This window comes from Meles meles, chromosome 15 (assembly GCF_922984935.1).
Source record: "Meles meles chromosome 15, mMelMel3.1 paternal haplotype, whole genome shotgun sequence".
Classification (NCBI taxonomy): Eukaryota; Metazoa; Chordata; class Mammalia; order Carnivora; family Mustelidae; genus Meles; species Meles meles.
Window position 1 is genome coordinate 36,797,772 of NC_060080.1, and position 16,115 is coordinate 36,813,886.

The 16,115-nt window shown below is 44.9% G+C and overlaps 1 protein-coding gene across 1 annotated transcript in view; it reads left to right on the top strand.

The window, feature by feature from the left end:
* Positions 1–246: 246 nt before the first annotated feature.
* MERTK (MER proto-oncogene, tyrosine kinase) overlaps positions 247–16,115 on the top strand; it is a 115,020-nt gene continuing 99,151 nt past the window's right edge. Inside the window, exon 1 of the mRNA XM_045979440.1 lies at positions 247–424. Coding sequence (XP_045835396.1) covers positions 364–424 — 61 coding nt within the window. The 5' untranslated portion in view covers positions 247–363. The remainder of the gene's footprint in view (positions 425–16,115) is intronic.

A 16,115-nucleotide genomic window follows, 5' to 3' on the forward strand; every position in this document is an offset into this window, starting at 1 on the left:
CCTTTCTCTCCACTCCCGCCCCCCATCCCGGGCCGCCCAGGCTCGGCCCATGGCCCGCCCCTGCCCGCCCCTACTGTCCAGCCCGGTCCCCTTCCTTCCCCTTGGCTGCCCGCCTCTCCGCCCGCCCTCCTTCCCGCCCCCTCCCCACCCCAACTGGCTCGGGTCCGCTCGGACTCGGCCCCCGGCCCGCCCCTTTCGTCCCTAGGCACCTCCTGCCCGCGGCTCGGCCGGGCACTTCGAGGTTAGCTGTCCTGCCGGCGGTGTTGGGCTTCTTTGGTCGCGCGCTGGATCCGGGACGGGCCAGGTTTAGAACGTCTGTCTGTCCCTCGATCGGGAGAGAATTCCCAGACGCGCAGCCCCGGGATGGGGCGGGCCCTGCTGCCGCTACTGCTGTGGTTCTTCCTCCCCGCGTTCTGGAGCGGAGGTGAGTGCGCGGGGCCCAGGGCCAGGCGCTGAGGGCCGGGGGCTGGCGCCTGGGAGCTCCGGGAAGGGTGCGCGCCAACGGGGGCGCGCCGGGCTGCTGGGCAAGTTTGCAGACACCTCCGCACGGCCGAGCTGCTGGGCAAGTTTGCAGACACCTCCGCACGCCCCAGGAGTGCCAGAGAGTGGAGCGCAGGGACCCCAGCAACCCACTGACAGAGCACCCAATATGGGTCGTGGGTGCGTGTCCCGGTGGAGTCAGGTATGGGTCGGCACCGAGGGCTCCCCTTTACCGCAGAGGAGGAAATCGAGCTCGGCCCGACCCGCTGCAGGTCCCGAAGTTTTCGCTCCAGGGGAATGTTGGTCGCAGATCTGGTCGGGAATGCGCTGAAAACTTTCCCCTAGACACCGTTGCGTGGTTGGACCCCGGCTCTGGCAGTAGTTCTGGGAGCCGCGGGCCCTGTCTCCCGAGGGAGACTAGCAGCCTGGGGGAGTTGGGATCATATTCCTGGTGCTGCGATCGACCAAGGACGGGAGTCCGCCAGGGAGGAACAGCGGTCCATTCTGCTCCCACTGGGTCCTTATAGGTAATGTTAGTACTTCTTTGCAAGGACACCCTGGGAGTGTGGAGACCCTGAACTTAGGGGAAGCATTCTTTTAACCCCTGTTATTGCTGAACAGAATTTAATGTGCTTGGACAGCGTCTAGGTTTGTCCCGATTCGGCCACATTCCAATATAAGGTTCTAGATTGCTAAGTGGAGGCCAGGTAAGGAGGGTTCCATTCTGCATCAACAACCTGTTTGGAGGCTAAGTAACAAATTAAAAATTTGATCGCTGATGCATTTCTTGAGGAAGCTGGGAGAAACCTAACCAGGTTTTGCAAAAAAAGAAAAAGAAATGGGGGGTGGTATTTTGAATAAATACATTCTTAGTTAAAAGTTTTCTATTTCCATTCAGCATGTGGTTTTTGTCTCTTTTGACTATGAACATGACTGAATAGCTTTTACCTAATAACGGTCACAGATTTTTTTTTTAAGGATTTTGTTTATTTATTTGACAAAGATCACAGGTAGGCAGAGAGGCAGGGAGAAGCAGTCTCCCTGCTGAGCAGAGAGTCCGATGCGGGACTCTATCCCAGGACCTGAGATCATGACCTGAGCCGAAGGCAGAGGCTTTAACCCACTGAGCTACCCAGGCGCCCCCAGTCAAAGGATACTTGGATTTTTAAGGATACTTGGAAAGGATTTTTAAGGATACTTGGAAAGTTCAATTTATAGTTAAGCAATTTACTTAAATGTTTTCCTTTGAGATTTTCATTGAAAGCTCAGTTGCTCAAATAATAAATTCTTAAGCAGTGAACCCTCTTGTTACACATTAAATTACATATGCAATTTATAATTTGGGGCCACATAGCAATTGGAAGCAAACATCAAAAGCCAAACCAATCAAAGAACCAAAACAATTCCATTCTCCACCCCCACCAAACCCTAAAAAATCTTCAGCATTTCTGCCAGGTCCCATTTTTCATAATCTGCTGCAAATCTGTTCTATTTTGTTACGACTCAGGACTGACCATAAATAGTCTTGGAGGTATCATGAATGTGGTGAAGATTATGGGAAAAGCAACAGAAACGACAGTTTTGGTACTTATAAGATATTTTAAAATGGTGTGTTTCTCTAAACTTTTAAAAACCAATTATCAAAAACCTTTTGTAGCAGACAGTTAGCTTTAGTCAGGTAATCCTAAAAGGTCTGCTAAACCCACCAACCAGGAAAAAATGAAAAATTTCTCCAGTTTTTCTTCTACCTTTTGCCTTTTTTTGTTAATAAGAGAAAGAGAGAGAGAGCTGCGAGTGGGGCAGAGGGAGGAGAGAGAGAATTTTTTTTTTTTTTAAGTTTATTTGAGAGAGAAAGGGAGAGAGCATGAGCAAGGGGAGAGGCAGAGGGAGAAGCAGACTCCCCACTGAGCAAGGAGCCTGATGCAGGGCTCAATCCTATTACTTTGGGATTCTGACCTGAGCTGAACGGAGATGCTTAATTGACTGGGTCACCCAGGTGCCGGAGAGAGAGAATCTTAAGCAGACTCCATGTCCACCCTGATGCAGGGCTCTATCTCACGACGCTGAGATCATGACCGGAGCCAAAATAGAGTCCAACCCTTAATTAAATAAGCCACCCAGGCACCCTACCTTCAGGATTTTATCTTGAATTTATCAGTGAGGTGTCTGACAGTGTTATATCTTACCTTGTGAAAGTTCAAAGGTTGGGATTCTCAGTGGCAGAATTAGAACAGAAGTAAGAATGCTATGGTAGAGACTAAAAATCAAAATTAGACCCTTTGTCCAGTTTTAATTAAGATTTTAGTGAAAGTGGGAGAGAGAAAGAGGGACAAGGTGAAGGATGTGTATATATGCAATGGAGGGGAATGGATAAATAATTAAAATTTACATATCTCTTTAACCCCGGACTCCCCCCTCCCCAACACACACACAGACGCATACACACAAACACCATCCCATGAAGAAACACACGCACACAGAGAACTGAAACTGCTGAACCATGGTCATCAGACTTCCCAATAGGTCCTTTCTGCTCAGTCTCTGGATGGGGGAGCCAGTGAGCAGGGAAACCAGGCAAAGGCTGGCTGTCTAGAGGGCCCGGGAGAGGATAGAGGAGGAAAAATAGAAAAGTGGATAAAAGTGAAGGACTCAGCCCATCATGAATCAGTACATGCAGCTGAACTCAATCCTTAGAACCAATTGTTTAAAAGTTAAAGGTTAAAACCCTTCAACATTAGCATCTCCCTTCCAAGCTTATGGCATGCAGGAACCCATATTACAATGTATTGTAAATATTTTCCCCCCAGAGAACTTTAAGTCTTCCCTCTGTTTGCAGGCTTTATGACAATGGGCTCAAATGCTTTTTAGAAGTAAGCAGGACACATTTTAAAAATAAATAGTTTTTAAGAAGTCATTCTGATCCCCTTTTTTGAAAGTGATGACTGGAACACAGATATGTTTAAAATTAATAATAACTTCTCAATTTTATTTTTAGAAATAATTTCCAGATAATCAGAGGAGCGGGGCCAGTAAGTTACCTGTCAGAGCTGGTTATGAACAGGTTGAATCTTTAGTTCCCCGTGAATTGGGAACATGTTACCAGGTAGAAAAGCTGAGCCAGGATATTGATTCCCCTTACCTATAAATGAACACGTGTGTAACCGCGGCTTCCTACATAATACCCAGAATGAAATGAGAGAGATGAATTGGATTGTGTTTGTGTTGTCCCCTTCTTTAAAATTCTCCAGCAGCTTCCCACTCCTCCCAGGGTCTGCAGGGATGTGAAGAGCCTTCCCACTTCCTTTGCCCCACTTCCCCCTGTTCTAATGTTCATGCTGCTCCATCTGTCTCCCACATTTGCAGTGGATGTTCCCTCCGAATGGAATCTTTTCCCCAAGATCTCTGCATGCTGGCTTCTTCTTGGGTTTCAGCTCAGATGTCTTAGAAGAGGCCCTCCCTCACTCCCACCCCAACCAGAGTTACACAACACATACCTACTCTCTCTCTCTCCATTGAATTTAATTTCCCAAGAACACTTTTCACTACCTGACGGTGAGATGGCACAGTGCTTTCATCCACGTCAATGCTCAGTGAGTATCTGGCTGGTGTCAGAGAGCCAGGCCGCTGTGGGTCTCATCAAGTGCCTCTCCCCCTTGTCTGCTCCTGCTGGCTCGCCCAGACAGAGAATTGCTGCAGCTCCCATGTCCTTGTGCTTGGGACTTGGTGGATAGAAAACAATCTTATATTTTGCTGTGATGACAAAGTGATTTTGTTACTAGGAAACTTAGGGCATTGAAAGAAGATCAATTTTTGGACTATATTAACCCAATAAAACAATATTAACATTTTATATTTTCTTAACCTTTCCAGCTAGAGGGGGGAAAAAAAGGTCAAAAGCTGATTTTTCATGTTAACACAGGATAGCAGCTCCCTGCCAGAGGTGGGTTGCATGATATCCTGTTAGTTGTGACCCTGAGTGCCTTGCCTTTGGCCCATTGTCACTGGTTTGGTATTACCGAAACTGCATGGCTCTGGGTTGGTTTGCATCTCAGCAGGAGGTTAATGATTATAGAAATGGGAAAAAAGCAGGTTCACCACAGGAGTTTCTTGGGACTGGGATGGAAATGTTAAGGTGGGGTGGGGGCAGGGTAGGCAGCAAGCCGGGCTCCCGCCCCGCTGGCTGATCTTTGGGGAGCCCTGAGGGCCATGGGTAACTCGGGACCTCAGTTTCCTCTCTGGTACTGTGGGTCTCTTCACTAGTCACAGAACTGGTAGGAGGATGAAATGAGCTAAGGGCACGTGGAAAATGCTCCAAAAATATTAGCCATCATTGCTTTTGGCTCTCCATTCTTCTGAACTCAAACTTTGGGTAATGTTTCTCCCAGACAAAAAGCATTGGGGGGTAAGGTTCTTTTCCCACTGAAATGTATCCTGAGTTGCAGCCTGAAATACAAGAACAGAGATGTGGGCCACCCCCTCATCGCTGCGTTTTAGGGCTTTGTTCCTCGTCCTTGCTTGCAAAACCTAACGCCTGTCACTTGTGGCTTGTCCGGTGAGGCAGGGCTTGCCTTGCCACCTCTCCCCCCACCCCCTTCACCCCATTACCTTCGCTTGTTGACTTCAGGCTTAACATACTACGGGAATAGCTTCCTGTCATGTGCCTCTCAGGAAGGTATAAAAATGCAGTCCAGTTCCTGCTCAACTTTTCCCACAGAACACTACTCCAGAGTGGGTGTGGTTTGTTGTTGTTGTGGCGTTTGTTTTGGTTTTCTTGGTTTTGAATGTAAAGCATCCAGATAATCCCTTTCCCTTTTTATCTGCTGAAACTAGGTTTCCCCAGTGCAGCCCTCTGGCTGCCGGGAGGACACAAAATGAGGCTTTGTCTCTTAGATTAACTGTGGATGGTCTGAGTGTGTGTGCCTGCGGGTGGCGGGTGAGCATAGGGAACCCGCCCGGAGCTCCCGAGGCACTCCAGGCTCCCAGACACTTCCTGTTTGGTGGCAGGTGTGAGCCAGCACCCAGGTACCCTGAGGGAAGCCCTGACTTCTCCACATCATCTACTCCCTGCATGTGCTGACCCCCGACTGGGAAATAACTTACTCTGTCTCTTCACCTGTGTTTTAGTCCTTCTGCCTCTAGCTGAGGGCTGAAAATGCCTCCTGGCCGGGGTTGAGAATTCCATTAGGATCTCTGGCCGTGACCTGCTGGGGAAGCCCTATTTCTGGTGTTTTATTTATTTACTTGAGTGATAGAGCTCTTGAAAGAGAGGAGAGAGAGAGAGAGAGAGAATATGGGAGAAGCAGACTCCCTGCTGAGCAGAGAGCCCCATGCGGGGGCTCCATCCCAGGACCCTGAGATCACCTGAGTCTAAGGCAGATGCTTAACTGACTGAGCCACCCAGGCCCCCCAAATTTGTGGTGTTTCGGAGTGATAAATGGGGCACCTGGGTGGCCCCTTTTGTTAAGTGGCTGCCTTCAGCTCAGGTCAAGATCCCAGGGTTATGGGATCGAGCCCCTCATGGGTTCTCTGCTCAATGAGGAGCCCGCTTCTCCCTCTCCCTCTGCCGCCCTCTACTTGTGTGCTTGTGTGCGTGTGCTGTCTCTCTGTCAAATAAATTAATAAAATCTTTTTAAAAAATTGATAAATGGAGAAAGGGTGATTATGTCTTATACATGTCATAGAAAAACCTACAGAGTTCTCTCACTTAATGGTAAAATGGATTTTCCATGCGTCTTGGGGGTGGTTGGGGAGGACCAGCCGGGGAGAGAGAAGGAGAGAGAGGGGACACATGTTGATGTTATGTTTGGACCAAAATCTTACAGAAGTTTTACACCAAAAACTTACCAATGTTGGAGAAACTTACGCTTGAAGAAAACCCATTTCATTTCATCTCAATTTATAGACTTTCATGACAGCAAATGCTATGCTCCTGTGACACAGTCATTACTGTGTCTTCTGGATATTTCTCAGTCGGTTCCTTCAAAGGTGCTGTCTGGCGCCTGTAGAGTGAGCCAAGCAACGCCCCAGCCAGATCTGATCTTCAACTGTTGGTGTCCTGCTCTAGCTCACTCGGTAAGGGGGCTCGCCCTCAGGACATAGGTCTCAGGTTGGCATCTGACAATCTCTTTTTGTATAATCTGCTTTTTTGGAGGGGTGGCAGAGCTCCATTTACCTCAACATTCGGGGACAGTAAACGTCTTAGAATCTGCCTTCACTGTGGTCTTGCCTCTCATTAGACACACAAAGGAAAGCCTTGTTTATCTTGGAGAGGCGATTGTTTTGCTATTTTAAGCTTTAGGGCTTGTTCTAGCTCCTGAGTAGACTGGCCTCATTATGGTTTTTGAAAATGGTATCTTTTTTTTTTTTTTTTTTTTTAACAAGTCAGAACAAGCTGTCTTAGTGGAGAATATTAGAACATGGATTCCAAGTTGCTGGAAGTTGTTTTCGGTCCCCGCAGTACTTAGTGAATGCACAGTGAAGTCATAAATATTCATGGGCTCCCAAGTGCTGCCTGTTTGGGGGGCTGGTTTTCCACTGGCTCTAGTACAGGGCAGGCTGCCTCCACACAGGAAGTGAAACCCGCCCTTGAGCCTTTTTACAATTCTGCCTCATGATCTGAAGATTTGTTGATGAAAACAATGCTCTTTGAAAGTTTGGGGGCAAAAAAAAAAAAAAAAAGGAAGCTCATTAGATTGAGCATTCTGTCTAAAGCATTCGTTGAAAAATATAACCTCTGGGAATCTAGAGAGAGATGTTCTCATCTCAGTTTTGATACTAACTTGCAAGGACACCTGGGGTATGGTGGCCCCGTTTTGGAAACTCCACATCCCCACCTTTCAAATGGAAGGACAGATGGGTGATTCTGGCTCCCCTTCTGGGCAGAAAACAGATTCTGTCTGAAGAGGAGAGGTGGGGTGGGGACATGTTCTATGTGTGGTTCCAGACACAGTGCCTTAGCAGGAGGGTGAATGAACCTCCCAGCCCCATCCTGACTCTGGCTGTGAGTGTCCTCAGGCATCAGCCTAGAAATGGCGCCAGAGGCAACACAGAGTCTTTCTTAAAAAATGAGTCATACCAGTGGGTTCTGTCCTGTGGGCGGCTGCCATTCCCTGACGCCTGAGCTGTCTGTGCCCCCGTCAGGTAGCCCCTCCAGCTACGCAGATGTGTATTTCTGAGAATACTGGACCTGCCCAAACAAATTATGGCTTCTTATGATCAAATCTGCAGGGAGTATGGACTCTTGGGTTCTGGAAGACATGGAGATGATTATATAGTCTTTCTAGAAAGGCTGGACAGAGTAGAGCATGTCTCCACAGGGTGCACAGCAGAATCCCCAGGGTCCAGGGGGGAATTATATCATTTAAAAAAGTCTGTTCAGGGGCGCCTGGGTGGCTCAGTGGATTAAGCCGCTGCCTTCGGCTCAGGTCATGATCTCAGGGTCCTGGGATCGAGCCCCACATCGGGCTCTCTGCTCCGCAGGGACCCTGCTTCCTCCTCTCTCTCTCTGCCTGCCTCTCTGCCTACTTGTGATCTCTCTGTGTCAAATAAATAAATAAAATCTTAAAAAAAAAAATAAAAAAAAAATAAAAAAGTCTGTTCATGACAAACCATAAGAGACTCTTAATCTCACAAAACAAACTGAGGGTTGCTGGGGGAAGGAGGGTAGGGAGAGGGTGGTTGGATTATGGACATTGGGGAAGGTATGTGCTATGGTGACTGCTGTGAAGTGTGTAAACCTGACGATTCACAGACCTGTACCCCTGGGGCTAATAATGTGTTATTAAAATGTGTTATGTGTGAAACTAGGTAATGTGTTATGTGTTATAACACATATGTTATAAAAAATTATGTGTTAATAAAAAATTTTTTTAAAAGTCTGTTCATTTAGTATCATGATGTAATTTTATATTTGGAAATTAAATAAGTATTTTATAATGTGAATTGTAGGATGTAAAGCTCATAAGCATATTGGCTAGGAGGACAAGGACAAACAGCTAGGAAGCTGTCAAAATACAGAAACCCACGCCCCACCCAGGACACATGGACTCAGTCTTTAGGGTACAACCCAAACCACCAGGAGTCCAAGCCGTTCTGAGCTCACTTCTGGTGACACCCCACCAATGCAATGCGTCTGACTCTTGAGGAGGACTGGGATACCTCACACCTTCTCCCATTGAGGCCCCCCATTGCTCCCCACTCCAGTCTCCTCTCCTTGTCTCACCTCCTCCAGAGAAAATCACTCCCCCAACACTAGGTGTTTTCATTCTCACGCATCTGTTTACCCTTTGACAACACATAATTGTATTGGTGACACTTCACAGTGTTGTTTGACACCATGGCAGGTAGGGTCTCCTTTTGGTTGCATGTAACAGAAAACCTCACTTCAGTGGCTCAGCCAAAAGGAAGGTGTTTCTCTCCTGCAACAGGCAGTCTGAGGGTAGGTAGGCTGGGCTTGGGACAGAGGCCCCATGATGTGGTCAGGGGCCTGGCTCTTTATTCTGTCATCTGTAGTGTGATGACATATACTACATGTTTTTAGTTTTAGAGCTTATCACCTCCAAATGGATGCTGCATCTCTGGGCGTTTCATTTGCATTCCAAGAAGAAGGAATTGGGAAGGACAATAGACAGCCAGTTTCCTACCAGCTGAGTCTGCCCTTTTTAGGCCATAAGAAGGTGATAGCTTTATGCAAAGCCCCAAGCTGTTGACTTCTGCTTGAGTTTCCTTGGCTGTACCAAGCTGTAAGGAAGAGTGACAAATCAAGTGTGTTAGCAAGTGACTCCCTGAATGAGATCAGGTCCCATTTGTAGGAAGAGGAAGACTGAGCATTGAACAGGACACCAGCAGCTGTTGCTATGCACTTGTGATAAAATGTTATATGAATAGTGTGCTTTCTTGCAGCTTGCTTTCTCATTCTGTGTTGAAGTTTCCTAGACTCATCTGGGTTGAACAGTGTTGCTCTGGTATACTTATCTTCATAAGGCACCTATGTGGATACACCATAGTTTATTTATCCGGGCTCCTTCTATTGGGCATTTAGACTTTTCTGTGTTTTTCTTTTACAAACAATGTTGCTGGTGTGGAAATGGGGTTCGGAGCAGACAGTCAAGAAAGCATTCTTGAGATGTCTTCGGTGAAAAACTGGTCTTAGTAAAGCACAGGGTCAGGATCCCTGGGCAAGAAGAGTTGCACTGAGGTCCTGAGGAGTGATCCATTCTCTACTTTCAAATTGTGAGGGGGTTAGGGACAGCACAAGCTTCCCAGGTATTTTGGGAACAAGGTTTCCAGGACCCTGAGGGGGCTCACTGTTGTTAGGAAAACGTCTTTTATTGCTGTTTAGTAAAAACCTCAGTCATGAGAGACCCTTCAGATGAGTATCAGTGGGTTGTAGGCTTGTGGGATGACAGCCAAAGTATATCTTGGGGTAGAAACAAAGGAAGTTTCCAAAGGAATTTCCATTTGTTTAAAGTAGACTCACAGGATCCTGGGGGGTCAGGCTAAGATTGCCTTTTGCCCTTAGCCAAGTGTCAACATCAAGGCTGAGCTCCCAGAGGAAAGTCACTGCCTGTTCTAAGGACTTGTCAATGGGCTGTAAGTAGTAAGGACATTTAATTTTTTCTTTGGCCTTTGTTCCCCACATCCATGAGCATTCTTGTTTTTAATCTTTTCCTTAGGGAGATTTAATTTGCTCTAATAAAACGCACAGATTTTAAATGTTGAGTTTGATGAGTTCTGACAAATATGTGTCAAAACCACTACCCAAGTTAAGATAGCCATAACCTTGTGTGTGTGTGTGTGTGTGTGTGTCTCACCATGAACATGTTTGAGTCCTTAGCGATGGAAATGCTGAGTTGTGGGTTGTAGGTTGTAGGTAAGAGGAATACGTATTCTCATCGGATATTGCCAAATTGTTATTAGAGTAGAGAAAAACCTTTCTTAGATCTCAACTGAGGCATTTCTTCAATACCAAAAGAATAACTCTAGATAGGTCTGGTAATGCTGCTCAGGGCTGGTTGTAGCCAGTTTTAAAGCAGGCTGAGACCATCTTAGCAGCACCCGCTGACCTTCCAGGCTCACCACCCATCACCCCATCCCTGCCCTTGCCTGGCACCAGGCACACCGGAGCCCTGTTGTGTCCAGCCCTCAAAACCAACCACAAGCAGGGGCTTGGGAGCTGGAGCCTGAATGGTGCTGGTGAAACGAGGGTGGGTGAGACGGGGACCGGGAGAAATCCCTTCCCACCCGTGATGATCTGCACAAGTTGCTTAGCACCTATGAACTTCAGGCTCCTCATTACTAGCTGGGGGCAGTGGTAGTCCCTGCCAGGGATCAGAGAGGATCGTGTAGGTGGAAAGACTGGCAGAGTATGAATGACCGGAAATAAAACACGTGCTACAGCTTTTCCCTCTTCCCCGATAGAAGATACTAAACATAGTTGGATTTTTTAAATAAAATTTTTGGGATAACTTTAGATTCTTATGCTGTTTCTAATAAAAAAATAATATGGAGAAACTCCCACGTACCCTTTACCTAGTTTCTGCCAAAGGATAGCATCTTAGGAAACTAATACAATATCACAGGCTGGAAACTGACATGGATTCACTTTACCAGTGTAGGACCCCGCGTGGTGCCCTCTTAGAGCCTACCCATAGCCCTCTGTCCTCTCACCATCTTAACCCCTGGCAGTCGCTGATCGGTTTTCCATTTCTGTAACTTTGTCATTTCAGAAATGCCATACAAATGGAATCAGACTTTATTAGCTTTCTATTTGCTGCCATGACAAATTGCCACAAACTTAGCGGCTTGAAACAACAAAATATTGTATCTTACAGTTCAGTAAGTCACAAGTCTGACATGGGTCTCACTGGTGCTAACACCAGGGGGACAGCAGGACATCCTTCCTTTCTGGAGTCTGTAGGGAGAGGCTGTGTCCTTGCCTTTTCTAACTTCTAGGGCCCGCCCATAGTCCTTTGCTCCTGGCCCCGTCCTCCATCTTCAAAGCCAGCAAGCATGGGTTGTGTCCTTCTGGCATTGCAACACTGACACCCAAGTCTTCTGCCTCCCTTTCTACTTTTGTTTTTTTTTTTAATTTTTTTTTTAAGGTTTTATTTATTTATTTGACAGACAGAGACCAAAAGGTAGGCAGAGAGGCAGGTAGAGAGGCAGGCAGAGAGAGGAAGGGAAGCAGGCTCCCTGCCGAGCAGAGAGCCTGAAGCGGGGCTCGATCCCAGGACTCTGGGATCATGACCTGAGCTGAAGGCAGAGGCTTTAACCCACTGAGCCACCCAGGCGCCCCTCCCTTTCTACTTTTATGGGCCCTTGAAATTACACATTCTCGGCAGCTTTTGGTGATGTCACTGTTTTTAATTTTAGCTATCCTGACAGGTATGAAGTAATACCACATTGTGATCTTAATTTAAATTTCCCTAATGGTTTACGATGTTGAACCCATTCTCATGAGCATATTTGTCATCCGTATATACTCTTTGACCAAAGGCTTCTTCATGTCTTTGCCTTCTAATTGGATTTGTTTATTTCTCATTGAGTTTGGAGGGTTCTTTAATAATCTAGATACTAGTGCTTTGTCAGATGGGTGGTTTGCAAATAATTTCTCCAGGTCTGTAGTTGTTGGTTTTTGTTTTTGTGTTTGTTTTTTCTTAATGGGGTCTTTTGCAGAGCAGACATTTTTAGTTTTGATGAAATTCAGTCCATTACTTTTTTTTTTTTAAGATTTAAAAAAAAATTAATTTATTTGACAGAGATCACAAGTAGGCAGAGAGGCAGGCAGAGAGAGAGGGGGAAGCAGGCTCCCCGCTGAACAGAGACCCCGATGTGGGCCTCCATCCCAGGACCCTGGGATTATGACCTGAGCCAAAGGCAGAGGCTTTAACCTTGGAGCCACCCAGGTGCCCCTACACTTTCTTTTTATGTATTATACTTTGGTGGCAAGTGTAAGACTCTTTGCCTAGCTATAGATCCTGAAGATTTTCTCCTCTATTTTTTTTTTCTAAAAGTTTTACGTTTTACATTTCTATCTTATGTATTAGATATTAGTTCATTTTGAATAAAGTTAAGACTTAGGTTAAGTTTAATTTTTTTTTGCCTGTGGATATCCGCCTGCTCCAGCATCATTTGTTTAAAAAGCTATCTTTCCTCCATTGAATTACTTCCAACCTTTGCCAAAAAGCAGTTGGATAGGGGCACCTGGGTGGCTCAGGGGGTTAAAGCCTCTGCCTTCCACTCAGGTCATGATCTCAGGGTCCTGGGATCAAGCCCCATATTGGGCTCTCTGCTCAGCAGGGAGCCGGCTCCCCGCCCCTCCCCCCCCCCACTTGTGATTTCTCTGTCAAATAAATAAATAAAATCTTTTTTTAAAAGAGATTTTTAAAAAAGCAGTTGGATATATTTATGTGGGTCTATTTCTGGTTTTCGTGTGTTCCATTGATCCATGTGTCTGTACCTCTGCCATTACTATCCAGGTTGATTATTTCAGCTATGTAATAAGTTTTGAAATTGGGGAGACTAATTCCTCTCATTTTATTCTTCTTTTTCAAAACCGTTTTAGCTGTTCTAGATCCTTTACTTTTCCACACAAATTTTAGAAGTACATTGTTTTTATCTTTAAAAAAAATCTTCTGGTGTTTTAAGAATTGTGTTAAATCTTTATGTGCTTTTTTTTCTGACATCAAATACGTATATTCAACAACAAATTCTCCAGTTCTCTGACCTTGACTGGATGTCCTACAGTTCAGTTCAGTTCTGACACTACCTACCTAGAGTTAGCCTAGACCTCACAGGTTAGAGGCTCAATCTCATAGGACTGTCTCCCACTTAAGACTCTAGCTCAAAGGAACTCTCTAGACTACCTACCTTCTGCCCAGCTGATACAAATTCAGGGGTGCCCATGCCATCCTTTCCCTTTCACATTTGGTAATACACTAGACGGACCTACAGAACTCAGAAAAGCACTGTTCTTATAATTATAGCTTTATTAGAAATGATACAATTCAGGAATAGCTAAATGGAAGAGATATATTGGGCAACCTGTAGGGGAAGAGGTTCAAAGCTTCCATGCCTTCTCTGGGTGTATCGCCCTCCCAGCACGTTGATGTGTTCACTAACTCAGAAGTTCCCCAAGCCTTGTTGTTTTAGGAGTTTTACATGGGGTTCCATTACATGAGCGTGATTGTTTAAATCATCAGCCATTAGTGACTAAACTCAATTTCCAGCCCCTTTTTCCTACCTTGAGGTTGGGTGTGGGGCAGAATATTCTAACCCTCTAATCCCATGTTTTTTTTTTTTTTAATTTTTTATTTATACATTTGACAGACAGAGATCACAAGTAGGCAGAGAGGCAGGCAGAGAGAGAGAGAGAGAGGAGGAGGAAGCAGGCTCCATGCCAAGCAGAGAGCCCGATGTGGGGCTCGATCCCAGGACCCTGGGATCATGACCTGAGCCGAAGGCAGAGGCTTTAATCCACTGAGCCACCCAGGCGCCCCATAATCCCATGTTTTTCTGATGACCAGCTCCTATCCTGAAGCAATCTAGGGGCCCCACCCTAAGTCACCTCATTAGCGTGAACTCAGATGTGTTCTTTATTAATAACAAAAGATATTTCTATCACTCGGTAAATTCAAGGGATTTTAGCAGCTCTGTGCCAGAAACTGGGTACAAGGACCAGATAAATGTATTTTCATTCTACCACAATCTGTACATTACTTTGAGGAGAATTGATATCTTTACTGTGTTAAAACTTCCAATTTATGAGCCCAGCATATCTCTCAATTTATTTAGAACTCTTTTTCATTTCTCCTATCAGTGCTTTGTAGTTCTTAGGATATGAGTTCTCAGTGTGCTTTGTTAGATTTATACTAAGTATTTCATCATTTGGGAGTAATTGTAAATGTTACTATATATTTTGATGTCTGTGTGTTCATTACTTAGTATATAGAAGTAAAATAACTTTTGTATATTTATCTTGTATCCTATGACCTTGATGAAATCAGTTATTACACCTAAGGACATTTTTTGTGATTCTGTGAGATTTGCTAGGTAGACAATCATATTTGCAAAATAGTGACTATTTTACTTCTTCCTTTCTGATCTTTTCATTCTGATACTTTTTATTTCTTTTTCTTGCTTTACTGCCTTGGCTAGAACTTTCAGCACTATGTTGACTAAGAATGGGGAATGCAGGGGCACCTGGGTGGCTCAGTGGGTTAAGCCTCTGCCTTCAGCTCAGGTCATGATCTCAGGGTCCTGGGATCGAGCCCCACATCAGGCTCTCTGCTCAGCAGGGAGCTTGCTTCCTCCTCTCTCTCTGCCTGCCTCTCTGCTTACTCGTGATCTCTCTCTGTCAAATAAATAAATCTTTTAAAAAAAAAGTGGAGTAAGCAGATGTTTTGCTTTGTGTTTCTAATCTAAGAGGAAAAGAATGAAGTTTTTCACTATAAAGTAAAATGACAGCCATTGGGTTTTTGTTGATGCTCTTTATCAAGTTCAGCAAGTTTTCTGTTTCTATTTTCTTAAAAACTATGAATGGGTATTGAATGATTGTGGGACTTTGTTAAATGATTGGTATGATTATGTGATTTTTCTTCTTTAACCTGTTAATGTGGTAGATGATATTGATTGATTTTCATTGATTTCATATACTGAACCAACTTTCTATCCATGGAATAAATTCCACTTGATCTTGTATATAATTCTCTTTATATGTTGTTGAATTCTATTTGCTGATATTTTATTAAGAAGTTTTTTTTCTTTTTTTAAAGATTTTATTTATTTATTTAACAGAGAGAGATCACAAGTAGGCAGAGAGGCAGGCAGAGAGAGAGGAGGAAGCAGGCTCCCTGCCGAGCAGAGAGCCCGATTCGGGGCTTGATCCCAGGACCCTGAGATCATGACCTGAGCCGAAGGCAGCGGCCTAAACCACTGAGCCACCCAGGCGCCCCTATTAAGAAGTTTTTGCATCTAGGGGCACCTGGGTGGCTCAGTGGGTTAAAGCCTCTGCCTTCGGCTCAGGTCATGGTCTCAGGATCCTGGGATTGAGCCCCACATCGGGCTCTCTGCTCAGCAGGGAGCCTGCTTCCTCCTCTCTCTCTGCCTGCCTCTGCCGACTTGTGATCTCTGTCAAATAAATAAATAAAATCTTTTTTTTTTTTTTAAAAAGAAGTTTTTGTATCTATATTCAAGAAGGATGTTGATCTGTACTTTTTTTCTGTACTGTGTCTAGTTTTGGTATCAGGACACCAGCTTCATAAAATATATTGGCTTTTGTCCTCTCATATTTTCTGGAAAATATTATATAGACTGTGTGCTAATTCTTCTTTAAGCATTTGGTATAATTATCCAGTGAAACCGTTTTGGCCTGGAAATTTATTTTTTGGCGAGTTTTCTAGATGATGAATTTAATGTCCTTTATAGTTACAGGGGTATTCAAATTATCTGTTTCATATTGGGTGAGTTATAGCAGTTTGTGTCTTTTGTGGAATTAGTCCATTTCCTCTATGTTGTCAGATTTGTGTAGAGTTCTTGTAGTATTTAATTATTAACCTTTTGATGTCTGTACAATGAATAGTAATTTTCCTTGTTTCATTCCTGATAGTAGTAATTTGTGTCCTCTCTTTTTCTTT